Here is a 27,972-nt window from a genome sequence, read left to right on the forward strand (position 1 = left end):
TTTTATGGTCTGTATCAAATGCCACCAAATTCAATCTACCTTTAAAGATTTAAACTTCCCTTTTACTTTACTTTCTGGCATTTCAAAGCACTCCATATACAAAAAGAAGTTATAGGCATCTTGTTAAATGTCCATGTTTATATCTGAATAATTATCTCCCATTTTTGCTGATAGTTCAGTTTGTATTTGGCAAGTATAGCAAGGCCTAGGAAGTAAACAGAAATATCTAAATCATTATATGTTTCTTAATGTATTAGATGCTGAATAAATAGACTCAGAAGATAAAAACAGTCTATAAATTTTAGATATCTCCTGACCAACTGCACACTAGTTCAAGCTTTTCAAGCTTCTGAAATGAATAAATTATTACATACTACCTCAGAATCTGAGGACTCAGAATTTCCCAGTGGTCCTATATTAATTTGGGCTCTAAGCTGAATGACTGATAGTAGGATAATTTAGTGTTAGAAGGTTCTAAAAGAGCAAGTTATAAAGGATGAAGATATCTTAAATTTCCCTAAAAAAGATTTTTCCTAAATGTTTCTGGAATCCTTTTTATTTTCCTGGTTGAGTCAAATCCCTCTATCTGTCCTTGAATTAAGTTTTGTCTTCTCCATAAAATCTTCCCAAATAGCTACATCCCCATTAATCTTTTCTTTCCATATGTAGCTCTTGTACTTATACATTGTACTGATTTATTTCTTAACTGTATGTTGCTTTGGGTTTTTGTAAATGTTTGACATTGTGAAATTTTATTTACTTCAAAAGGCACAAACCTAAAATGTGATTCATCTCCTTGGGAACCCTATGTGTTTCAATTATAGAAGTTATTCCCAAGTAGTAATGGTAGCTGGGTATTGTAGCATCAAAATTAGGCTCATCGTATAACCATTTAAAGGTTCACACAAAATCATCTTTAAATATAGCTAATTTTTCTTTGAAAGGATATTTCTGTTTAAAAAAAAAAAAAGACTCATTGGGACACCTGGGTGGCTCGGTCAGTTAAGCATCTGTCTTCGGCTCAGGTCATGATCCCAGGGTCCTGGGATCGAGTTCTGCATGGGCTTCTCACTCAGCGGGGAGCCTGATTCTCCCTCTGGCTGCCGCTCCCTCTGCTTGTGTTGTCTCACTATCTCAAATAAAAAAATAGAATCTTTTAAAAAAATAAAAAATTCAAAAAGACTTATTAATAAATTTATTTGTAAGGGAGAAAAATAAAACACTTCACTCTCTAGGTTCTCTGGCTGGAGCCCTACAAATTAGGCTGAACAAAAGATAGATTAATAAAAGAAAAACAGAATTTATTAACATGTGCATTGAATGAGAGAACTCATTTTTGGATAACTGAAAGGGGTGGTTAGCATTTGGGCTTACATAGCATCTTTACAAAGAACAACACATTTGTAGAAAAGAGATAAGACAAAGGAAAAGTTTGAGGCTTTTGGGGCAGCAAGCTGGGAAGGTAAATATATGGCGGGAAATAATGGGATGGTAAGCTTTTATAGGGTTTGTTATATGGATTCCTCTGGTGCCATCTGTCTCTGGACTGATAGGAGACTTCATCCTGCTCCTCCAAACAGAGAAGAAAAGGGCAAAGACTTCTCCTTGTGTCTGCGTCTTCTCGATTGCCTTCAGCTCAAAACAGTTCTTATGTCATAGTAGCATATTTTTGCTGTGGCATATTCGTAACCTCCTCACATTCATCCAAGAAATATTTATCAAGCCATCTTCTATGTACCAGCAACAGTATGTAAGCATCTGGGCTTTTATGGAGTGTGCATTCTAGTGGAGTAGCCCAATGTCACACAAATTAATAAAGAAGTGAACAGGAAATGATCAGATGATAATGAGTACTATGCAGAAAATTAAAGTAAGGGGACAAGATAGGGAGTGACTGATGACTTCATATCGAATAATCAAGCAACTCTTCTGGGAGGACACTTTAAATTAAGACCCAAAGGAGCTGACCAAGCAAAAACTAGGGGACATGTATTCCAAATGGTAGAATGAAGTAGTCCTGAGTGTGGAAGATGTTAGTGGATGAGGAAGAGTGTGGGTGGTATAAGTGAGGAAGTAGCCAGGGGCCAGATCAGGTGGGGCTTTGCAAACCAGGGTCAGTGTTTAGGTTTTATTTGAGTACAACAGGAAGTTCTTGGAGAGTTTAAAGAAGGGGGAAGATCATGTGGTGGGGGTTGTAGGTTTTACATTTTTAAAGGTTAGTCTAGCAGTATTTTTTCAAAAGCATTTTCATGCAACTAACCTTTATGATCATTATGTTTAATGACTATGAGTTTGAATTTAAGCATTATGGTGAGAGGTTTTTAGCTTATTTCTAATATTCTCTACTTAATGTAATTCATCCAAAAGTAGAATATAATATAAATGACATGGTAAATATTTTTATGTGAATAGTTTTCCTATTCTGGGGAACCTGGGTGGCTCAGTGGGTTAAAGCCTCTGCTTTCGGCTCAGGTCATGATCCCAGGGTCCTGGGATCGAGTCCCGTGTCGGGCTCTCTGCTCAGCAGGGAGCCTGCTTCCTCCTGCCTCTCTGCCTGCTTGTGATCTCTGTCTGTCAAATAAATAAATAAAATATTAAAAAAAAATAGTTTTCCTATTCTGTTAGATGGGTCACACAGGATAGATTCTTAGCCATAATATTACTGTATCAAAGAATATATTTTCTCAAGTATGTAATACATCCTGCCGAATGACTTTCTAAAAGGCCGGTACCAATTTGTTTTCATTGATGATGTAGAAGAATATAATTTATTGTAGGCTTACCAACTTTTGAAATCATTTAAATAATCCTATTAATTTAACAAGCAAAACCAAAAAATGATTATGTATATTACATATTTAACATAAGAGAAAATACTACTTAAAGAAATTGAGTAGTGAGGTGCCTGGGTGGCTTGCTCAGTTAAGCGTCTGCCTTTGGCTCAGGTTGTGATCTCAGGGTCCTGGGATCCAGCCCTCATCAGGCTTTCTGCTCAGCAGGGAGTCTGCAGCCTGCTTCTCCCTCTCAGTCTTCCTCTGTGCTCTTCCTCTCTCTCGAATGAATAAATAAAAAAAGAGAAATTAAGTAACAAAACATCTCTCTATAAAATATGAATTAGCTTAAATGTATGCAATTTATCTGATATCAACTTTTATTTACCTTCTTCTAAATCGACTATCCTTGTCTAATTAGAACACAATTAATTGAAACGTGATGACACACATGTAAAAAAGTCTTTTGCAGACTTTCCTCAGAGCCTCAGGAGCAATACAATTTGGCATAAAGCTAGATACTGTAGGAGTAGGAGCTCTCAAATATTTTCTAATTCTAGTCTAGCTCCTGTGGTTCAGAGTCTATAGGGGAGTTTTAAACTTTTTTTGAGGGGGTCTGGGGTTGTGTGTTTTTCATTAAGTTGTTGTTCCATGTCAGAACAAGGAAATGATATAGTACTGTTTGACTTCATGTATTTGAAACAGAAACCCAAGTTTAACTGATAAAGGGATCATGTTAATAATGTATCTATCCACCCCAGTGCTCCGTTACCTGAAGAGAATTTTGCAGCTACCAATGTCCATTAAAACTCCTATCTGTCTTTCAGATAGCAGTAGGTGCATATTATTGCATTATTTGCCACCCTTTTTAGCTGTTGCCAAAGATTTCTTATCAATAGGCTCTATTCAATTCTACTAAATTTATGTGAACTTCCAAAAGTAATTTTCTTTTCTTTCTTTCTTTCTTTTTTTTTTTTTTTTTTAAGATTTTATGTATTTATTTGACAGAGAGAGAGACCCAGCAAGAGAGGGAACACAAGCAGGGGAGTGGGAGAGGGAGAAGCAGGCTTCCCACCAAGCAGGGAGCCTGAAGCGGAGCTTGATCCCAGGACCCTGGGATCATGACCTGAGCTGAAGGCAGATGCTTGACGACTGAGCCCCAGGCACCCCAAAAGTAATTTTCAAATCAATATACTGTCCCCTTTAGAGAAAAATATTTTCTACAATCACCCAAATCATCATTTGGGTAAGCATTTTCTACCCAACTATATCCCAAGATCCTTGAAAATATAAAGTATGCATCTTGTTAAAAATTTGTATTCTCTAGAATATGTGACAGTAGGCATTCAGCAAATTGTTGTGGATGGTGTGATTATAAAATATAAGCAATATATACACATATGTATATACATGCATACATGCACACATATTGAGAGAGAGGAAGAAATCTGTGATGACTTACTGGCATGTATATTGTTGACAACCTGCGAGATTGGAACTAATCATTCATTCCTAATATTATTTGGAAGAAGAGTACCCCCTTTGCCTTAGTCTTTAGTATCATGCTAGGATTATTGTTTCTGAGTTGCAGGATAATTAATGAAACATTTTACCTACTCTTAAATGTTTAGGATTTGAGCTGAATTGACTTTCCAAAAAAGAAAAAAAGTTCTCTTAATTCTCTCTTTAAACTCAGTTTAACTTGCGAGCAGTCATCTTTAAGGATAGTTGTTCTGATGCAACCAAGACAGAGAGCAATGGACTCCAGAGCTCAGGGCACAGGCTCAGGTTAGCCAGTCACCTTGGCATTTATGAATGGGATCATCACAGCACAGCATAAGGATATGTAGTGATAACAGCTCATCTCCTGCTTCCTCCTTGACAAGCATTTACCAAAAAAATTTAACCAGGGGAGAAGATTTGAAGCAACATTAGAAAAAAAAAAAATCTTTTGACAAACCATGAAGAAGGGGGAAATAAAAACCTGGAGTAGGAGTCAAATTCTACTAGAGTCTGTTACTTACCATTTATAGGATCATTGGAAATTGCTTACCTATCTGTATCTCAATTTCCTCATCGTCAGATCGCTGTAATACCCTAATTACTTCACAATGCTATGAAAATATAAGAAGAATATTTAGGTCAATATTCTGTATAAAGCATTTAAATAATAAGATGATAGATTTTAGAAACCTAGCTCTCAGAACCAATAGTTTAAAAAAAGGAGAAGATATATTTTTTATTCCAAATGATAAAGATTGTACTGCAGGTCGAATGCTATCATTGACTTCTTTATGGAATTATTTCATTTGGTCGATTTAAAATTGGCATCTTTTCACTGAATGCCAAACATAAACAAACAAAAAATTGGGTCGATGGAATCTGGACTCTGCGGAATAAAGTTATTATTTCTGAAAAGCATCTTGTTTCTCTGATCTTTAAGAACTGACATTTTTTTTCTATATTTAAAAAATATTTATAATAATAGTAATACCTTTTAATTCTCTGAGCTTGTACCTCATTCTTATTACCCCTGGACTTGCTCTATGAGACTCAACCTAGACCTGCTGGATCAGAAGTCTGGGAATGGGGCCCCGGAAGTGTGTGTTTGAATAAGCCTCTGGGTTACTTCTTACATGCTAAAGTCTGAGAAGCACTAGGCTACATGTGTAAGGGGCAGCAAAAGAAGGTAAAAAGTAAAGAATGATTATAAAGATTTGATGTGAGCAACTGAGTGAATCCTAGGACCATTTTTAGACAAAAGGAATACTGGGAAAAGAGATAATTTAAGAGAAATCAATACTTTATTCTTTGTTTTATGTTTATTTTAAAATAATTATAATAAAATGTACATACTAAAATATTTTCTATCTTAACTTGTTTTTAAGATGTTATTCTTAAGTAATCTCTACACTCAGCGTGGAGCTCAAATTTATGACCCCAAGTTCAAGGGTCCCAATGCTCTACCGACCGAGCCAGCCAGGCTGTCCCATCTTAACTTTTTTTAAAAAATATTTACTTATTTATTCTAATTCCAGTGTAATGGACTTTTTTTTTTTTTAAGCATATGGTTCAATAGTGCTGAGTATATTCACATTGTTTTGCAAACAACTGTAGGAAGTTTTTCATCTTGCAAAATTGAAACTCTATACCCACTAAACAACTCCCCAGATTTTTCCTCGCTCTAGTCCCTGACCACTACCATTTTATTTTCTGTCTCTATGTATTTGACTACTCTAGATACTTCATTGTATTAACCTGGTTGGGATGCTTTAACAAAATACCATAGACTGAGTGGCTTAATCAGTAAGTATTTACTTGTCACAATTTTGGACTTGATCCTGGGAAGGGTTTTACCTTTATGACCTTTTCATTTCCTCATAGTGCCCATATCCAAATACAGTCACCTTGGGGGTAAAAGCTTCAACACAGGGATTTGAGGGGGATATACTTCAATCACTAGCAGTCATATAATGAGATTTGTCTCTTTTGTGACTGGCTCATTTTGTTTAGCATAATGTAGGATTTAAATCTTTGATGAGTTAAGTTTGAAGCAACTATTTCATATCCAGGCAAGTTGTCAAGGTGGTGGATGGCAAGAAGACATGACAAATGATCATTGTGTGATTTCTGTGCCTATCTGCAAAACGTCAAATCCAACACAAAGTCTCCTGTCAAAGTACCCTCCATTTCTAAGTGTTTTGAGTTCCAAATTGGAGAAAAGGGGAAACCCAATTTCTTTGGAATCCCAGCGTTGGGCTTAAAGAGTCAAGAATATTGGACTTGGAAACAGAAACTGTGGCCCAAATTTTGGCCTTCTCACTACCTAAATGACCACAGATGATTTCCTTAAATTTATTTTAGCAATGGTGGCTTTAAAACAGCTTAGGGGGTGCCTGGGTGGCTCAATTGGTTAAGTGTCTGCCTTTTAGCTCAGATCATGATCCCAGGGTCCTGGGATCCAACCCTGCAGCATAGGGCTCCCTGCTCAGTGGGGAGCTTATTTCTCCCTCTCCCTCTCCCTCTGCCTCTGCTCTGTCTACTTGTGCTCTCTCTGTCAAATAAATAAAATCTAAAAATAAAGAAAAATAAAACAGCTTAGTGAAAATTATTTCCTCCCTAAAGTATTGTTGTAAAGATAAAATAAAATATTGTATATGAAAGCATCTGGCACATAGCAGATATGAAATACATATTTGTTAAATATAAATTAGGTGTTTTTTATATATATATAAAGTTGAAGTGATCAAAAAATAATAAGGTAGGCTGAGGTGGAAATGTTACTATCATAAAGTTAGGTCTTCTAAAATAATTCTTATATTTCTGTAAATGAAGAACAAGGCCTTTTTTTTAAGAATTATGTTAGATCCCTACTGTTTTGCTTGTTACTTTTTTTTTTTAAGATTTTATTTATTTATTTATTTATTTATTTATTTATTTATTTGTCAGAGAGAGAGAGAGAGGGTGCACACAAGCAGGCAGAGTGGCAGGCAGAGGCTGAGAGAGAATCAGGCTCCCTGCTGAGCAAGGAGCCGGATGCGGGACTCTATCCCAGGATCCTGGGATCATGACCTGAGCTGAAGGCAGAGGCTTAACCGACAGAGACACCCAGGCATCCCATGCTTGTTATTTTTTATTGTGATTAATTATACTAGTATTTTAAGTATTTTTTTCTTGTGTTTTCCATCACAGATTTATCTTGTTTCAATTGATATTTTAATAAGAAAATGTCATGACTTTATCCAGACTTTATATGAATGTCTACAATAACAATTACTATAACTACATAGTGTTAAGAATTATTTTTTAGAAAATAATAATTTATTAAGGAAAATTTAAGAAAAATAAAATACCTTAATAAAAAAATTCCTTGATGCTAGATGAGAAAATATGAAGTGATGTCCTATCATTTTTTAGGTATAAGTAATCATCTTTTACACAGTCTTACCCCATTTTTTTCTTAAGTCTTTTTTCTGTGGGAATCCAAAAGGACAATATATTTTACAATATTTAATAATTGTATAACACTTAAAAATTCTCTTTTAATGCATTTAGTAAGCATATTTAAATAAGAAAAATGCAATTCTGTCACATGAAATACTTTATAAAATTCAAATAGATTAATTTGAGAAGGGAGAAAAAACAAAAAAGTGTGAAAAGAACCTCCTTTAAAACCAAAGTTTACCAAAGTTCATTGAGAAAAAGTGCATTACATAATCAGGAAAAGATTTACTTTCTAAATATGAGCATTCCATGTCTTAGAAAGCAGGAGAAAATAGTTTTAAGCAGATTTGGTAGAAAGAAATTGCCAAAAAGGAGGGTGTGTGTGTGTGTGTGTGTTCCGTTGGTTACTTCAGCAGTAAAGGTGATTCATAATAATAACATCTGGGTTCTAAGTACTTCTGAAGGAGGACTAGGTGCTGAGTGCTTCGCCTGCATTATTTAATTTACTCCTCTCAACCTTTTCATATTGTACACACATTTCCTTTTTATATTAGAGAAATTCAAGGTTTCAGGAAGTTAAGTAACTGCCTAAAGTGATACTGCTGAAAAGAGATATCAGTACTTTTGAAGGGAGAATGCAAAATTGTCTCTCTCATCTGCCATCTATGTGTGGGGCATGCTTAGATTTTTCTTTAGTGTTTATCTCAAGCAGCTACTTATCACCATGTTCTCTGTGAAGTCAGTACATACTTACTGACTTCCTCTCTAGCACCTTATAATTTACATAGTTTTCTCGAAAGCAGATTTTGCCCAGCAAGGAATAAAGAGAGAGAGAGAAAGATTGATTTTCCAGTACAGTTATAACTTGTGGAATTACCTGAAGTTAACCTCAAGCTTCCGAAATCTTTAGAACTCTGAATCCAGTCATTTTCAGGTCTAAACCTAGGCCAACCGCAACGGTGTTGGGTCTTTTCTTCTCCTCTCCTTTCCCATTCCCTCCCATTGGAAAACACTAATATGATCACATTGACTTCATTTTTACAAACTTTGATCATACCCATTTTATTGTGCTGATCACAAGGGGGTCCATAGAAAGGTAGACAAACAAATTCTCTGGCCTCAAAAAACATGTGGGAGAGGCAGAAAAAATACAAAGGAGAATTGGGTTTAAATATGTGATGTATGTGTATAAACTTCCTGGTGAGCAGGATAATAGTCCTAGGTCTAGTCTAAAGAAACCTGACATGTGGGGATTGGTGTTGTGCTGTGCGTCATGGGTAGTACCTGGGCATCCTCTGCACAGTGTTCCTTAAGATACAATATGGCTACAAAGCCCTGAAGAACTCACTCTAGCAGAGCCATCCCTAGGCCAGCGGCTCTTTCGGCGCTGGGCTTTCAGGTTCTGCAAGGGTGGTGTCATCTGTCAGAGTTAGACTAGTACTGCTGATGGGGTTATTTCCTCTGCCCGATTTCTCACTCTCAGCACTTCCTTGAAATGGTAGTGTGGGATGCTATGCCATCCACATCCTTTGGCCCTCTTGGCTTGCCAAGCCTGCATTTTTCAGCTTTTTCTCCCTGTGCCCTCCTAAAATTAAATGAATTACCTCTAAAATACCTGAGAGCACCCACTTGATTTACTACTGCCCTGTAACCCTGGTCATAGAGAGGACAGCGGACTTCCTCCTGCTTTTCACTGGACGATGCTAAATTTATGCAGAATAACTCCAACTGTTTCCTTGCTTCCAGGTTTACTTTTTTTGAGACGTCTAATTTTTTTTTTTTTTTTGGAAGGAAGTTACTAAGCTGTTTCATCTACAGTAGAGTTTGTTTAAATATTTCATTAAAAATATTTGGAGCCTGAGACAGTTAATGTTGAATTGAAAACCAGTTAGGTTTTTCAGTTAATTTTTTTAATGCCTGGCAGCTGGAATACATCACAGAAATGCTGATGCTGTCTTATTTAAAATAGCATTGCCTGTGAGGCCAGGAGAAGCTATTTAAGACAAACCTCAAAGAAGGCTGGTGAAATAATAGCTGAAGTTATGTGATGTCAGCCAATTCCTCAGCATGGAACAGCATTGTGAAGCCAGAGTTGTTATCCTTCACTGAGACATAAAATCTATATCTTGATCCTTTCAGTCGTTAAAGGTCCTATAGGAATTGTACCCAGGGGGGAGTGCATGTTCATCCAGTGCGTCGGCCAAAGGTCAATTGGGATGGTTCCGCTGTACCTTTTCAATATGCTCACGGTTTCATTTAGATAGAATCAGAGTACGGTTTTTGGAAGGGCCCTGGGCTTGTCATTCTATATATAGTTTGCATTGCATGAAGAAATAAGTTTAGCGATTGTAACAACCCACAGCACACCCTATTGGAGAAGTGCCAACGTGGCAGAGGGATCTATGGAGTCTCTTTAATGTGCTAATTTTTTTCAGTCATCATTTTCTTTAAACTGTAAAGTAATTTGAATTGAATTGATTCATCACCAGCCTACCAGCTTTTTCTATATAAAGGAAGAACCCCTTTCTGATTTCCATAGTTAAGTGTGAGGGGAGGGGGACTATTAGACTGGAGGTAGAGGTGGGTGGGGGCAAACGATGTAAAGATCTAGTTAGAAATCCCTGCCACCAATTGATTCTGTTATCCTTATGTTCCTAGAGGGCAACAGAGCTTTTAACCTGTATACAGAACACTACTGTTTTATCCATCTCACAGGGTTGAATTATGATCTAATATGATATTTGTTTGTAAATGGTAAATCCTTATATAAAGGTCTCCTTGTAGAAAGTGAGGGGGCCATATTTAGCATATTTTGATAATAACTTGATATTTATCTAGAAAATACAACACACACAAACCACGTAAACAAAAATGGTCCTCAAGGAGATCATGATTATGAAATGAATGGAATTTTGTTTTTCAGTTTTCCCCATCACTTTTTGGCAATCTGTTCTCTCCCAGTATCCTGGTTATTTGAGTGCCTACTTTAGTGACCCTACTCCAGCAAAGAACTCATGCTATTGTCCTAAGTCCTCCTATAAGAGAACTTGTTACAAGTGGCCATTACTTTTATTGTCCCCTCCCCAATGGTATATACATATCTGATGATCCTAAATGGACCTTCTTATATTAAATGGTTGTTCATGATACAGTTTTAAATACTTCATTTTTCTACTTAGACATTTTATAAAATGCTAACATTTCTGAAACTGGGGGCTCTTATATGGTTTGTTTCTTTCCTGCTATCCAACAAAAGCTGTTTTTAAATTGATTAGTTTATAATCTGGGAATCTTGAAATTGGGTACACAGAGCATATAGTTCAGAGGAGATTTGAAAATTTTAACATTTATTTTTGGCAGATGATTCAATCATAGATTTAAAATTAAAAATTAATAAACAAGTAGACAATGAATAGTCTTCCTCCTAAATCTGTTGTTCCCATAAGTACTGTTCTCCAGAGGCAAATGTCATTTGTACTAGAGCATATATAGTTTTTTTTTTTTTTTTAATACAAATGACAACATATAGAATCTTAACACACATTTTTTTTTTCTAAGCAAAAATTGCATCTTAGAGATTTTGCATCTCCAATGCATAAGTGGCTTCATTCTTCTTTTTATAATCTGGATATTACTCCATTATACGGATATGATATGATTTATCTAACCTTCGTAGAATTTTTAAGTTTTTTTCTCTTAAGCAATATGAGGCACCAGGATTCCCATATCCTTCACAACTCAGTTCATAATCAAACTTACCAAAGCTTTTTATAAAGTAAAAATAAGAGACATTTTATATACTTTTTATGCATAAAAGACATTTATAGTTATTTTTTTCTGTGAAGTGCCAGTTCATATTCATTGACTATTTTTTTTTATTGGCTTTTCAGGTTTTTTGTTTTATGTATTAAAGAAGCTAGGCCATTTAGCTAGGGAATGAATTGTAACTATTTTTTCCCTAGGTTTTCAATTATCTTTAGTTTACGGTAATTTTTGTCATGTAGGAAACTAAGTTTATATCATTGGGGGAATTAATGGTGTTTTATCTTTTGGGTATGTTCTCATACTCAAAAATGTCTCTCCCATGCTAGGATTTTTAAAAATTATCTTCCATTGTTTCCTCCATACTTCTATGATTTAGATTTACCCTTAAAAGGTGGATTCATCTGGAATGTATTGTGGTATAAGATATCATAGGGTGGATACTATTTTATTATTTTAGTCGAGATTTTTATTTAAATCCAACAGTTTGTTGGAAATGTGGATATTTTAAGGTTTTAAAAATAACACACCTGTTTTTATTGTTACACAAAAGCCTTAAGTGGAGAGAAAAAAAAAGAAGAAGAAGAAAGAAATCAGTCATCTGTTATATGCCTATTGGTCAGGAATCTTAATCAGGGAAGAGGAAGGGGAATAGAGTAGACATAGGGCTGGCAGGAGATAGAGTTAGAGTAAGAAGAAGGGCAAATATCTTCATTTTTTTATCTTCACTGTTACAGAGTACTTCTTAAGACATTCATTAGTGCATAAATGTATTTTGAATATAATTTGAAGTTTTTCAAATATAAAGTAACATTTCTCCATATTTGGGAACAAGATTAAAGTTTTAAAAATGGATAGAATGAGATGAGAACTAGACTGTTTTTACTTTGGCAATCCTATTGGTATATACTAGAGGGATAAAATACTTTTTTAATACTCTGTAAGTAGGTGATTAAACCTTTGCAGAAACATTAAGATACTAGAGATTTTGAAAATCCCATCTTATAAGGTTGAAAATTTCCACTTAAAAAAACTGAAAAGATAAAAAGCTGGGTTTTATCCATACTCAATTTAATCTTTAATAAATGCATTGCAAAATATTTATTGATTTTTTAAAAAATGTTTACCATTTGAAAATATATTCTATGTATAAGAAACTCATTATCAGATGCTGGTGTTATGGATAACTTAAATAAGTTTCCAGTTTAAAATGTTAAAGTGAATCAGTAAGTATAACTTCCTGTTTCCACTCAAAGATTACTAAAGGAGATCTGTAATACATTATGAGGAACTGGGGATAGATAGGAACTTGAGGTACCAGTATAAAAATACATCCAAAATAAGTAAGGAACTTATGACGTGCACACATAGTAACTAAATAAACATTGAAGAAATGCAAAAAATACATAGCTCATTACATATATATGGGTTACAACCACATACGGTGATTATAATGTGCTTTAAAAAGGGGGAAGGAGGCACCTGGGTGGTTGAGTCAGTTGAGAGTTTGGCTCTTAGTTTTGGCTCAGGTCATGATCTTGATTGAGGTTGTGGGATCGAGCCCCACTTAGAGTTCTGTCCTTAGTGTGAGTCTGCTTCAGTCTTTCTCCTTCTCCTTCCCATGCTCTCGTGCACTTATTCTCTCTCTGAAGTAAATAAACAAATACTTCAAAAAATAAAAATAAGGACCCATGCAGTCCCAGAAAGAACAAACCCAGAGAGCCCATGGTGTGAGTTCCAGCCCCTCAAACAGCAGGTTTGATGCTCAGAACAAATGTGTGCTTCAGTTGAATCTAAAGAAAGAAGACCTCTATCCCAGCTAAAGTCAGACAGACGCAGTTCCTTCTTAGAAGGGATGATCTGCCTTTTTGTTCTATTCAGGGTCTTAAACTAAGGCAAGTAAGCCCTAGCCACATTAGGGAGAGTAATCTGCTTTAGTCAGTCTATCAAGTCAAATGTCAATCTCATCTGAAAACACCCTCATTGACCTACCCAGAATAATGTTTGACCAAAGATCTGAGTACCTAGTGGCCCAATCAAATTGACACATAAAATTAACCATCTCAGTGCCTATAATGAGAAATCATTTTTTAAATACCCATAGGCATCATTATCACGATTGGAACATTACTATATTGTGGAATTCAGGAAAACCAGGGAGATAATTTGTTTCTACACAACTGAAGTTACAAAACATTACTGAAATGAAAAGAAAGTGATTTAATTTTATTATAGTGTGTAGCATGTGGTACTTTTATTTGGAATCTTACACTTGCTATTTGAATAAGTAACCACCTTAGATTTCTTACAAATACACAGTGAATACTTATGTGTGCAGGGGAAAGCAGAGTGTGGGAGAGATAAAATGTTTGAATTATTAAATATATTTTTAAATACTTTAGAAATCTGTCAATGTGCCTTGGTATCACTATTCAATTAAGGTAAATGTTGACTCAATTTCTTTGTATTTCACTTATGTGATCATTTACTATAAGGTTTTGCTTTTCAGCCTAAAAGTATACTTGCAAAGAGTATGCAGCTTTAGGATTGAGATAGTGATTATGTTTGAGGTCTTCAATAGACTTGTGAGAAATTAAACAAGTGACATAAACACAGTCATTGCCTGAACTTGCTTATTTTATGAACTGTAATAAAAATGCTTGTTATCAAATGTTAAGTATGGAGCATTTTGAACTCCTTGGATGAAATACTTAATTTGAATTTACTCAGCCTTTAAATAAATTTAAAAGATTAATTGACCTGCACAAATTTGCTACCAACCTTCTCTGTCCCATGGTGGCTAACTTCTAGTAAAATGAAGGAAATTAACATTTCTTTCTACTTCCCTCTCAGATATAAGTGTTCACAGGGGTTGGTAGGTCATTATCTCTTACCTTAAGTAGATCTACTATAATCCACTGAGGTGTTGTGTAGGAAAACACTTCACGTTAGGCTACAGATTTTAGAATCACTTAAGGTCAATGAATTCGGCCTGGATTATAAAGTACTGAATAATAAAAAGTTTTAGAGAACGGGGTTTCTATGCCAGGAATGTTCCACTCTTAAGGGAAATCCCTAGATGAAATGATTGGGGAAAAACTCCAATCTGAAAATTGGGTTCCTTTTTATCCTATTTTACTCTGAAAATAGCTAGGAACAAAAGCACTAGAAGGAACAAAATGAACACAGGCTTGAGGGTACAGTACTTCCTCCCCTCATCACTAGTGAAATCACAGGAGAATAGCAGTAGAGGATAAGGTGATGAGAGAGACAGAAGCAAAGAGAGGAAAAATGGTGTGAGCTGGTGAGATAATTCTTCTACAGAACTGTGCAGGGAAACGTTGGGCTTCGTAGATAAGGAAGAGACCCTAGGAAGGTTCCTCAGGGAATTATGTTCTTCCTATCCTCAAATTTGGAGTTGGCTTTCTTGAAGCTTTTACCCTTCATTTGTGCTTCATCTTGACAGAAGGCTCACTAGCCAAGTAGTTCCAGCTACAGGTTCCAGCCTTCTGGGCCAAACAATGCTATTTTTCTGTACTCTATCCTCCCTCTGTATGTAGTCAAGATTTAGCACCATTGATGTACTTTAATAGATCTCAGCTGTCAAAATATAATTGAAAAGCAATTCTTTTTTTTTTTTTTAAGATTTTATTTATTTATTTGACAGAGATCACAAGTAGAGAGGCAGGAAGAGAGAGAGGAGGAAGCAGGCTCCCTGCTGAGCAGAGAGCCCAATGCAGGGCTCTATCCCAGGACCCTGGGATCATGACCTGAGCCAAAGGCAGAGGCTTTAACCCACTGAACCACCAAGGTGTCCCTGAAAAGCAATTCTTAATAACGCTCATTCTGTTGACATCTTATTTGGTTTACAAAAGAAGTTTTTTATAGATGAGAGAGGTGGTAATAAAAACCTTTAGAGAAAAGAAAGATTTGTTAATAAATGGGTGAAGTAAAGCAAGCCAGAGTAGGGAAAAGAATATGGAAGTATTTTAGGGAATGCAATCTTGAAGGCTGGATATTGCCCTTTTGATTTGGCTGAAAACGGAGAACATGTAAGCAATGATGTAGCTAGAAGGAATCACAGAAATGGAATGCAGTGAAAATAGTAAAGCTATTCAATGGGTTTAGCCATGCCAAGTACAGAGAGGCAAGGGTATCTGTAATGGCTTAAAAAAAAATGTTCTGGGCCGGTAAAAGGCGGAGACAAAACAAGAAGTGTGGTTTGTGAAACTTGTAGAGCAAAAAAGAATGCAAGGATTGATTGCAGTGGGATCATGTGAGTTGTTTTAGCAACTTGCATATATGGGATATATACTTATTGCAAGAGGGAGGCTATTATATAGCAATAATGACTGAATAAAAATAAGATCAAATACTACATTTAAGGGGCACTTGGGTAGCTCAGTCAATTAAGCATCTGCCTTCACCTCAGGTCATGATCCCAGAATCCTGGGATCAAGCCCAGAGTCCCTGGAGTCAAGCTCCCTGCCTCAATGGGGAGTCTGCTTCTCCCTCTCTCTCTGCCCCTTCCCCAAGCTCATGCTCTCTCTCTCTCGCTCACTTTCTCTCTCTCTCTCAAAAAAAAAAAAAAAAAATCTTAAAAAAATATATATTAGACTTAAGTTTTACATTTATTTTTTTTAATTTAATTCCTTCAGAGACACATATTGTGGAATTTAGAATTGTTGCCTTTTAATCCATGCTATTCTTTTGTTGAGAAAAAAAAATTCTAAGGAAATTTCTCTAACAGAAATCTAAGGAATAACACTGTGGCAGGTATTGGGAGTGGATATTAAGAATTATATATACAAAAGAAAATGAAAGCCAAACAAACAAACAAACAAAAAACAAAAAAACAACATCATAACAATAAAGAAATGAAAGCCAAACCTGTATTTTCACTGATGTTGAGCAGGATACATGTCTCAGATATAAGTAGGGGGAAACATGTAAATCACTTGTTAAAATGATTTTTAATTTTGTTGGCTAAGCATCTGGGGAGAGAAAAGACTAGATTCTATCAAATCCTTATTAAAAACATTAAAGAGTGTAACAGTCTAGGTTTCACAAATTCAAATTCAAATGCATCTGGGCACCATTCAGTGAATGTGAGTGAGTGAAGCTGGCTGTGTGTGAGACTCCAGTGATGGGACACCTGTTAATATCTTGCCTGACAAAGGCATTTACATTCAACTAGGAAAAAAATCTAGTCTGGCTGAACAAATACCTTTAAAGGTCCCAATTCTCAACAGCTGGATTGGAAAGTACTTGGAATTTTGTACATGATATAAAGTAGTTTCTTTGCTTTTCATAATCTAGTACTTAAAGGTAGCTCTTTGGGGAGAATATTAAAACCCTGCCAAAACTGTCCCAGGTTGAGCTAAAACCTTCAGGAATTTGCCCCAGGAGTATATTAGGAAGTGAAAGAGAATTGACTCTCTTTTCAGAAAATCAGACTTTCAAAAGAAACAAATTGGTGGGGCTCACTATACAAATTTTAGGTTTTTATGCTTTATTCCATATATATATATATGTAACATTAAACTGAAACCTTGTCTTGTTTATAAACTTTCACACAGGCCTTCCATTTTAATTGATTTTAACTTCGTTGCAAAGATCTATCTGTCCTCCAAAAAAATTGGATAGAGGGGCGCCTGGGTGGCTCAGTGGGTTGGGCCGCTGCCTTCGGCTCAGGTCATGATCTCAGGGTCCTGGGATCGAGTCCCGCGTCGGACTCTGCTCAGCAGGGGGCCTGCTCCTCTCTCCCTCTCTCTGCCTGCCTCTCTGCCTACTTGTGATCTCTCTCTGTCAGATAGATGGGTAGAATCTTTAAAAAAAAAAAAAAAATTGGATAGATACCGAAACATTGTATATGTTGGAAAAATCTAGCACTGTAGTCGAAAATAATTGCAACAATTCACTTTCAAGTACTAGACTATAATTTCCAAATCTTTTGATCAGTTATATTTAAAAGTATTTTTGAAATTATATCATGCCAAAGAAACTTGAAGGGGAAGTGTTGAAGAGTCAATGTCTTGATACAATGACAAATATGTATTGAATATATACTTTCTGCTTGATGTGAGATATGTTGTTCTCACTGCTAATGTCTTACTTTTCTCATGATTATGGGTGAGGAGATTGGTATTTTTCCATAAAAGTTCAAACTTAAGACTTGAGGGAATATACTTTTAAGAATAAATGGAGAAAATTCCTTCTGTGGTTGTCAAAAAAAAATTCTAAGAAGAATAGAATTGCAATCTACAAAGTCATCTTTTAAATTTTCTGAAAAACTTCGGAAAAAAAAAAACACCCTAAACTTTTTAGGGACTCAACAACATTTAAAAATATTTCAAATTAAAAATCATTGCAGTTCATAATAAATCTATGATAAAAACAGTTTTGAAGCACCAACAGCAAGCAGAGTTTGATTTTGATCCAGGGCTAGTCACAGTTCAGTGAGCATCAGAACCATAGGGAAATGTCACAATGTAGGTTCCTGAGCTCCATCCCTAAAGGTTCCTATTCCCATTCCAGAGGACAAGGGGGTAGCCTAAGCGTTTATATTTCCAGCAGGTTCCTGAATGACATTGATGCAGCTGATCTATGGACTGTATTTCGAGTAGCACTGGTTTTGGGGTGTCCCAAGAAGCATAGTGTATGCTAACAATTTAAATTATGTTTTTCAGAAAAATCATTTCAACTGTTCCAGAAGAGCTAACTGCCAAGAAACCAACGTCAGTTCCGTACAGATACAAGGTGATGCTGATTACTTCATCAACCATCTTGGAGTTCCCACCGTGCAGTTTGCCTTTGAGGACATCAAAGCATTAGAGGTGATTGTTCCTAAAAATGCAAAATACACAAACCCAGACACACACACATACACACTATTTAGCAGACATGCAGAATTTGATTTTATCCTGGCTATTTGTCTTTCTTACCAAGTAGGTCACTATAGGAGGCTGCTTCATTTAGAGAGTTATTCTTGTTGTTCAGAGGCTTTGTAACAGTATTTGAAAACATCAGCTCTTTTCGATAGTATTGAATTCAATTTAAAAAGATTTATACTGTCACTCACATTTTCACAGTGTGCTTCGCAACAAGAAATTTGCAGTAGTTGGATTAACATCAAAACATAATTGTAATCTTCAGTATTCACAGAAACAGATGACATGGGCAATAGATTCTTCTCTCCTTGCCCAAGGGAAAATGCGTTTCACGTTTTGTATATTAATGTGAGTCTTGTGGATTAGCTACCCGAAGTTTGTCAATAGTTTGCCTGCCCAAAAGGATACTCCTTTTTTTGTGAGGAGAGGAGGTTTTTTCGCCAAAGATTATCACAGAATCCTGATTTACCTCAACTAAGTCTGTGTTCACCCATTTGTTGAACTTCAGACCTTTCGACCTTCCTCAGAATTATGATACAGAAAACTGTTTCTCTGTAGTTCTAAACCTATTGGAATATTTTACCTTTCACAAGTCGTGCATGCTTTATTGGGAGCTATTTGAATGCTGGGTGGCCTGCTTGAGGTAATTATTATGTTAACAACATAAATAGTGGCTGGAAAATAGAATTAAGCCTGCTTTGTTCTTCAACTATAGATGGTTCTGAAAAGTCCTGTTTAAATTACATTTTTATAGGCACAACTTCAGGTATGCGGTATCTTAATTGCTGATAGCTTTAGTGATATTTTGGTTTGTTTCTCAGCAGCACTCCCACACTCATCCCTGAGTTCCTCTGTAAACAGCTAATGGTCACTAATGACTTAAATTCATGGAGGGAGAAACTGGGTGAATCCTATTGTAATGAGGTGATTTCTTGGGTAATGGAAAAGTTATCACTATAATTTATGTTTTTTTTAAATTGTATTTTCATATGCTATTGTTGTGTAAAAATGGGATCCATGTGTAGAGGTAGCTTATCGTTTTACCAAGCTCACTATATACACTTTAATGAAATCAATGTATTAAGATAGTAGCTCAGGGTGCCTTAACCCATTGGCTCAGTGGGTTAAACGTCTGCCTTTGGCTCAGGTCATGATCTCAGGGTCCTGGGATCGAGCCCCACATTGGGCTCTCTGCTCAGCAGGGAGCATGCTTCCCCCTCACCCCTGCCTACTTGTGATCTCTGTTTGTCAAATAAATAAATAAAATCTAAAACAAATAAACAAACAAAAAACAGTAGCTCATTTTGAATTTTCCTGCTGGATATCTTTTAATATTTCTTTATCATCCTCCTATTTCAGCCCATCTAGCTCCTGTCATGTTAATATGTTGAATGATAGCTTTTATTGCATCCATGTCTAATTCACCATGGCTGAATCCTAAGCCAAGAATTTAAACAGACAGTATAGTATAGCCTTAAGGAATGGGTCTATACTTAACTCTTAACTCTGATACTTATGAGACAAATGAGTTAACCTCTTTCAGACTTATTTTGCAGATGAGGAACCTTGGTATACTTAAGGAATCTACTCCTTAGAGCCCTGGTGAGATTAAATGAGATGTACATGGAAGGGATTTAGCTAATATTGAGCACATAATAAGGCCTCCATCAACTCCACCTATCATCACAGGTATTATTATCTGATTGTAGATTCAACATATTAATGGAAAAATCTCCAAACTTTTTAGACAAGAACACATTAGTGGAAAAGAGGAGCTTGTTTATTATTAAGGAAAACAAGCTTCTAAGGGTGAAGAGGTGGGATATAAGGAGGATCACTGAGAGGATCTGAGGTGTCATTAGAAAGATTTGGAAACAGGTCGTAGTTAAGTTCTAAGAAGGCACTGTTACCATTGTGAAATTCCTATGGCTAAAGTCAATCCAGTAGAACTGGCTTAGTCTGAAAGAGCTGATCAGTTTTTTGTTTTTTGTTTTTTTTTTTCAAATTATACTGCAAATGTCTAATCCCCATCAACAAAATTATTTTTTATTGTATTTGTCTCTAAAAGGGCAATTAAAAGAGAATCCCCTATGCTTTATAACAAATGACCTTGTTTATAATGCTTTAGAGTGGAAAAAATTTTATGTGTTTGTCCTTTGCAAAATATAAATGTTTCATGTGAGATAATTTTGTGTAGCAAATTCTTCCAAGAGCAGATAATAACCTTTGCTTTCGGCATTAACCTATAATAAACATTTGTATACATTGAGAGGAATTATAAATATTGACAGGCTTTATCCATCATATAAAGAATATTTACCCTATGTCAATTAGTAAAGCAGGGAGGAAATTAGATCTTTTTCATGAAATTGAAATTAGATTTAAAAATATAATGTATGTGTATTTATAGTTACATATTACACATATTATACATATAATTTATATGCATATATATGCATGTATATTATAATATATAATGTATACATACATTATATGTACAATGTGTATATATACATTATATATAATGTATATATAATGTAATATATACACATGTATATACATATTATAATATATAATGTATATATTATATATACATTATATTATATATACATTATATTATATAATGTATATATTATAATATACATGCATATATATTATATTATAATTTATAAAATATCTACCACTTATTGAGTACTTGATGTACTAAAAATTTTTATTTCATCTTACCTAATATTTACAATATCATTATGAGTCAGCTATTATTATTAATGCTTTTTTGCTGAGGATGGAATGAAGCTTAAAATCAAGTAACTTATCCAAGGTCATAAAACTAATAAATAGCCAAGATAGAAGTTGATTTGGATCTGTTTATCAGTGAGCCCGTATTCTCAGCTATTACACTAAAGGTTGCAACTTGGGCAAAATTCAGTTCATGGATATATTCTGTTTGCTTTGAGCTTTGGTGAAAAACTGGATGTCTGGAAACATTTTTCCCCCATGGAAAGAATTGTCTAAATTGTGCATTACTCACCAGCTTGCCATGTTCTTTATTAAGGAGTCTGCATGTTGTTTGTCCTAGAGTACAGTTAAGAAGAATATTTCTTCAATGCCTGTTGCTATCACAAATTGGGAAATGAAACAAGCAATCTAATAGGCCACGTTTCCCAAGACTTGCGTTGCCTGCATGACCCCCATAGCTCTTGTAGGAACTAGGTTCATTATCACCACCCTCATTTTGAGTAAAAGAGCCCAAAGTGGATAATTCTATAGTACTTTTCACTTTATAAATTGTATGTATTTTAAATGAGCTAATTTTATAATTATGCTTGTGTTTTGGGAGACATTATTTATTTAAATTTTATTTGGGTGATTATAATGCTAAAATTCAGTGCTTTTGCTCATTTTTTTTCTCCAACAGATTGATTATGGATCTATTTTAGTCAGTTTCAACAAGTGAATGATAAAGGGGGAAAAAAAACTGTAGGAAAAGAAACTAGTGCCTCAGACACCAATTTTAATGGACATATGGGATATTATTCTGAAATTATTTTTTGTGGGGCACCTGAATGTCTCAGTGGGTTAAAGCCTTTGCCTTTGGCTCAGATCATGATCCCAGGGTTCTGGGCTCAAGCCCTGCATCGGGCTCTCTGCTCAGCAGGGAGCCTGCTTCCTCCTCTTTCTCTGCCTGCCTCTCTGCTTACTTGTGACCTCTGTCTGTCAAATAAATAAATAAAATCTTTAAAAAATATATTTTTTGTGAAACATGACATTTTATAATATCCATCCCTAATATTTCATGGTTCCATATTTCCACCAATATATTTTCCCTGGGTGCTTATATATTGAATAAGATTGCATGAGGCATATTTCTTGTTATCTATACTCAAAATTTCAATAATTAAATTTCACAAATGCAAAGCAATGTATGGCTTTGCCAAATGCTAGAATTATTCCTTCTCATAAAATATTGCCCTCTTAATTGAAATGTCTCTAGTTGTAAGCTTCATTTAAATAAGGTTTTCAATTTGTAAACATTGTTGCACCTGTTAGGAGAAGCATTCTTCACAGATTAAATACAATGTAGAGATTGCTGAAAAGGAAATGAAAAGACAGATGCTTTCTGATTAAGAGTGCAATATTTATGACAGGCTGCTGGTCCGATGCACATTTCTTCTGTCACTTAACAGCTGTTTCACATAATTTTTGTTCCAGATCAGTATATTTACTCTCCATAGGGCATGTCAGAGGGTCTGGCTTTCTTAGTATATCAAAAGATCAATCCATGCCCTAGTAAGCTCTCTATCACAAATTGAAGCTCTGGTTCCTCACGCTGTTTAACCTTATATTTTTTGCTCTTCTGCTTGAAACATTCTTTTTTGAACCCAATTCACCTCTATAATGGAGCATTTAACATTTAAATGATAATGAGATAAAGAAGTATTATAGCTTTTATACAGCCAAGGTTTTTGCATAATTGTTTCAATATCATTCAGTAACCCAACAACTGAAAACCAAGTAGCATAGGTGTTTTGAAACTTATTCTTTTTAGTTAGATGGCTCTGATATCAATTTTGATCCTTAAACTGATATATAACAGCATGAGTATTTGGGTGTGTGTATGGACATTAACATTAAGGTAATTTTATCACATAAAAATAATCAGTTTGCACAGGAACAATACAGATACAACACTACAATACATGTGCACACATTTTGGAACAAAGTAACTCATAGTTTACATCTTGATTCTTCATATTTTATTCTATAAGTAGAAGAATATTTTATTTTACTTAGTGATAATTCTTCCATTACATTTTCTATTTGGAACTTAGTCACTGACACTGTTGTGTTAACAGACAATAACAGTTCGAGTGTCAATTAAAAGCTCTTGACTTAAGGAGGAGTTTCTGGGTGGCTCATTCAGTTAAGTGACTAACTTTTGATTTGGGCTCAGGTCATGGTCTCAGGATTGTAAGATCAAGTCCCATTATGGGCTCTGAGCTGGGTGTAGAGCCTGCTTAAGATTCTCTCTCTCTCTCTCTCTCTCTCTGCCCCTCTCCCCACCTCTCTATCTCTAAGGCAGTGGGGAGGGTGGGGGAGCAAGCTCGTGGATTAAGGAACCAAATATTTGTGTGTACCTATGCATAAGTTGTTCTGATATTTTTGCAGTGTCTGGTAGAATCTGTTTCATAGATAGCTATGAAACTTAAAGTCACTTAAAAAAAAAACGAGATTTTTACCTTCCTACTTCATGATAATCGGAAATGGAATGGAAAGGTGTTCTTTAGAGTTTTCTCTAGTTCATTACTTTTCTTTGTAATTTATTTTGTGTAGATTACTTTCAGTGTCAATTAAGTGATATGGTATTATTATTTTATTATGGTATTATTATTTTCAGATCAGAGAATTCATTTAGGGCAGAGATTCTTAAACATTTTGTTCTAAAAAACCCAGTTACCCTCTAAAAGTATTGAAAACTTCAAAGAAGTTTTGAAGTATTGAAAACAAACAAAGAAGGTTTTGTTTATGTGGCTATTATGTATAAAGATTTGCTACATTAGAAATTAAAACTGAGAAAAATTATTTATATATTCATTCATTTAAAAATCAATAATAAACCTTCTATAAATTAATATAAATAACTTATTTTTATGAAAGAGGATTATATCTCCCAAGACAAGAAAATATAAATTAGAAGAGTGGCATTATTTTACCTTTTAATAAATCTCTTTATTGTGAGATTATATGGCATAGCTGGATTCTCATATGTGGTTCTACACTTTAATCTGTTGTTATATGTTGTCTTGGTTGAAATGGATGAAGGAAATCTGGTGTGACAGTCTTTTCATATAATGGCAAGTATTTTTCTTTGATACTACACTGAGACTTGAGAAGTATGTTTTCTAATGGTTAGTTTCAATGTGGAATCTAAAACCATATTGGTGAGCTTTGTGCAACTTGTACACTTGTGGATAGAGAGAGAAAATGAAAGCATGAAGGTATGTAATGTCATTATAATTATGAAAAGAGTGTTGATCTCAGGGAGTCCCGAGGGCCTCTGATCACAATGGAGAAATGCTGATTTGGGGACATGGCCTTGGTTAAACTAGCCTACCTCATCCTTTATGTGTGACAAGGTATTCAATATTGCTCTTTTTCAAGAATCTGAACTGAGATTCTATATAAACCTATGTGTATTTCCCAGGCTTCTCCGGATATTGCCATCCCATTGCCACTGACAAACAGCATGAAGTAGGGAATATAACACTCTCATAAATTGTGACTCTACAAAGAATTCCACTTCTGAGAAGCCTTCTTTTGGAAGAGAAGGTTAAATCCCAATCAACAAATCAACAGTTACAGAGCAGACTTGAAAAGCTTTGATTGTACAGTATATGAAATGCCTGTCACAGAGGAAGTGCTATTAAAGTTGCTGTATGCTTCTAGGAGCCTGAGGAGTAAACACAAGAAATTGAAATATGAGACAGATATTGAAAAAAAAACAAAGAATGAAGGAACTCTTAAGACTCAAATGGATAATTCAAAAGATCATACTTCAGATTGCCTAATATTTAGGAATGGCTTCAAGGAGGGCATATTTCCCCTAGCAGTTGTCCTTGCTTGGAATTCTAAATAAGAACATTTATTCCAAATGCCTACCACCATTAGATCAAAATATGTTATATATGTACTGTATTTTAGCTGTAATGATATTTTCAGGGATTGTCTTGTGATCATCCCTGTTATGAAGAAGTTTGTTTTTATAAGGATGTTTTTATAATCTTAGTAATAGTGCTTACACGTGGGAGTAATGACAGACCAACTATGTTGGAAGTTTGGTAATATTTAAGTTAAGAATATAGGGTGACTTAAATGTGATATATTCAGATATTTGCTAAATCAAACTCATTCATTTATTTAGCCAGCAGTTACTGAGTCCTTGCTGTAATCCAGTGCTATGTTAGAAAGTCAGAGGTGAATAAAATCTGCTCTCCTTGTAAAGTGGTCACAGTCTAGATTAGGACTCAGACATATAAATAATCAAGTAAAGGAAGTATGGTAGAAGTTCTCTTAACTGACTTCCACTTAATCAACTTGTAGAATTCATTGACAATTTCCACTCCTTCAGAACACAAAGATCAATGCCCAGGCCTCCTTGAAGCTCATCATAGTAGATCCTTTCTGAATTTTTACACACTTGTGTTTTCTCAGCTGATATGATATGCTTGCCCGGATCTGGCTATATTCTCAGATCTATATATGCCCTTTGCACTTCTTATAAATGACAAGGTATTTTAATTGCTCTAAAACTTATGAATCATGAATATGAAAAAAATTACTTCTAAGAAACCTATAATGATAATGCTATAAACAGTGAATTGCTAATAAAAAATTGATATGCAGTGGACCAGGCAACTCTTAAAGATTTGGGGAAATTGCAGTAATCTGCATTTTTATTTAATGCATTATTTTTTTTAAATTTTTTATTTAATACAATGAATTTTTATTTAATGCATTATTTAATGCATTCTGCTTTCTGTCTGCTTCACAAACATCTTTAATAATTCCACTTTAAAGAAAAAAGCAGCTTGAAATGTAATGTTTAGGAAAGAAATACATTCAACAGGTCAGTATTTAGAGGAAAGTCTTGGCTTTTCATCAGAATACTGGCCAATAAACATGCACTCACAAGTTCTAAATTAACATATAATACTTTAGAGATTTATTTATTTATTTATTTATTTTTACTGATTATTTATTTGAACCAGCTTCTAAATAATTAACCTGCCAGTCAATGGGACAAATCATATTGGCTAAGACAGCTTCTACTATAGAGTGAAGTGATAGAGGCAGAATAGTATCAAGGAAAATTATATTTAACACATATATCATCTGTGGTAGGAATTGTTTTGTTCTAAAGCCTTTAAACATATTCATTCATTTAATTTAATTGTTTTACTTGTAACTAGTACTTATGAGGAGAGTACTACTACTATTGCCATTTTCATTAAAGATGAAACCTAGGCACCAAGTGGTCAAGTAACTTGGCCAACCTGTCTACTAAGTGGTAGAATAAGATTCAAACCAGCACTGCACTGCCGGGTATCTGAGCTTTTCCCCCTAGTCTTAAACTGTTTCTTGAGATTTTCAACATAAAATGAACTAGTTCTAAAATACTTTCCACCTCCCACTATATCCATAGTGCAATGTGTGGTTCTTATTATTCTTACTTTCCTATACAAAGGTTTTAAACATTTCAGCTTTGACAATTCTTCAAGTTAAGCAATAGCTGGAAGTGGGTAATATTTCTTAACTGAATTTAAAATGAGCTCATAATTTATATATAATGACAAAACTGATATGAATATTTCCTTACAGTAACTTACAGAGTCCCAAAACAAATAGCATTTATCATTTTATTTCTAAGTTCATTTTGGAAGATGAGGACAAGGACAAATTCGTGTCTTCTAATTTTAAGGATAATGACGTATTTCTTCAAGTAGAATATTTTGAAATCTAAAACCATTTGAGGAGGGGTACCTGGGTGGCTCAGTCAATTAAGCAGCCAACTCTTTGTTTTGGCTCAGATTATGACCTGGGGTTGTGAGATCTGGGTTGTGAGATCAAACTCCACATGAGGCTCCCCACTTAGTGGGGAGTCTGCTTCTGTCCCTCTTGGTCTCTCCCTGCCCTTCCTCCCACACACATGTTCTCTCTCGTTCTCTCTTTCTCTCTCAAATAAATAAATCTTTGAAAAAAATCAAACTATTTTGGGGATGAATTTAGATGACTCTTTAGAATGAATAATTAAAATGTTAACAGCAGTTTGGTACCCATATGCTTTAACTATAAACTCCAGAAGGAAACAGCATATCTAGATTTCATACACCCGTGGGTGATGACTATGGCCATGATTGAATTTCCTTGTCCATTCCTTAATCTCCACAACTTCATACAATTTTATTTGCATCTGGAATTGCAGGTTTTCAACATCTGTTTCATAGTTTATAGTGTTTCACACAGAAGCTTATGGTTTTGTTTGTTTTTTTTTAATAACCAAATGTTTCTACAGAAACTATAAAGACACAACAGTGGCTTTTGAAGTCTCATAAATGTTAAAAAGAAATGGATTGAAGCCAAGGCCACTTGGTTTTTAAAGATCACTATTGCTTCCTCATGAAAGTTCTGGCTTTTATATTAGCCTCAAAAGAGCTGCAGTTGTCTTCAGTCTTTCATGATGCTCTGTCCCTGTGATTTTAAAAGAATGGAGTAGAATCTGAAAGAGAACAAAGTATTTATCAGTATTTTGATTTTCACAGTCTCTTGTCAATAGCATTAGCATTGAAATTAGTTTGACCCATTTTTCTCTTATTAGTGAAAATGTTTTAAGTCTAAATAATATGGTGTTTATGTAGTACTGATAAACGGGCAAAAGTAGGAAAAAATTAACTAACTTTATGCACAGTCATTTTAGTTCCTTAAGTTAGTATCTTCTCACTTAATTTTTATTCATTGATAATTCTTATCAGAACATTAGAAATGTTATACATACTCCATGTTTAGAGACAATTTCTTTCTTTTTTTTTTTTAAAGATTTTATTTAT

At 34.8% G+C, this 27,972-nt stretch overlaps 1 protein-coding gene across 3 annotated transcripts in view; it reads left to right on the top strand.

The window, feature by feature from the left end:
* Positions 1–27,972, top strand: part of NAALADL2 (N-acetylated alpha-linked acidic dipeptidase like 2) — a 1,359,315-nt gene that overhangs the window by 1,125,930 nt on the left and 205,413 nt on the right. For all 3 annotated transcript variants that reach the window (XM_080802354.1, XM_080802355.1, XM_080802353.1), the window contains one exon: positions 18,167–18,313. In XM_080802354.1, the coding sequence (XP_080658480.1) occupies positions 18,167–18,313 (147 nt within the window). The remainder of the gene's footprint in view (positions 1–18,166; positions 18,314–27,972) is intronic.

This window comes from Martes martes (genome assembly GCF_963455335.1).
Source record: "Martes martes genome assembly, chromosome: 1".
Classification (NCBI taxonomy): Eukaryota; Metazoa; Chordata; class Mammalia; order Carnivora; family Mustelidae; genus Martes; species Martes martes.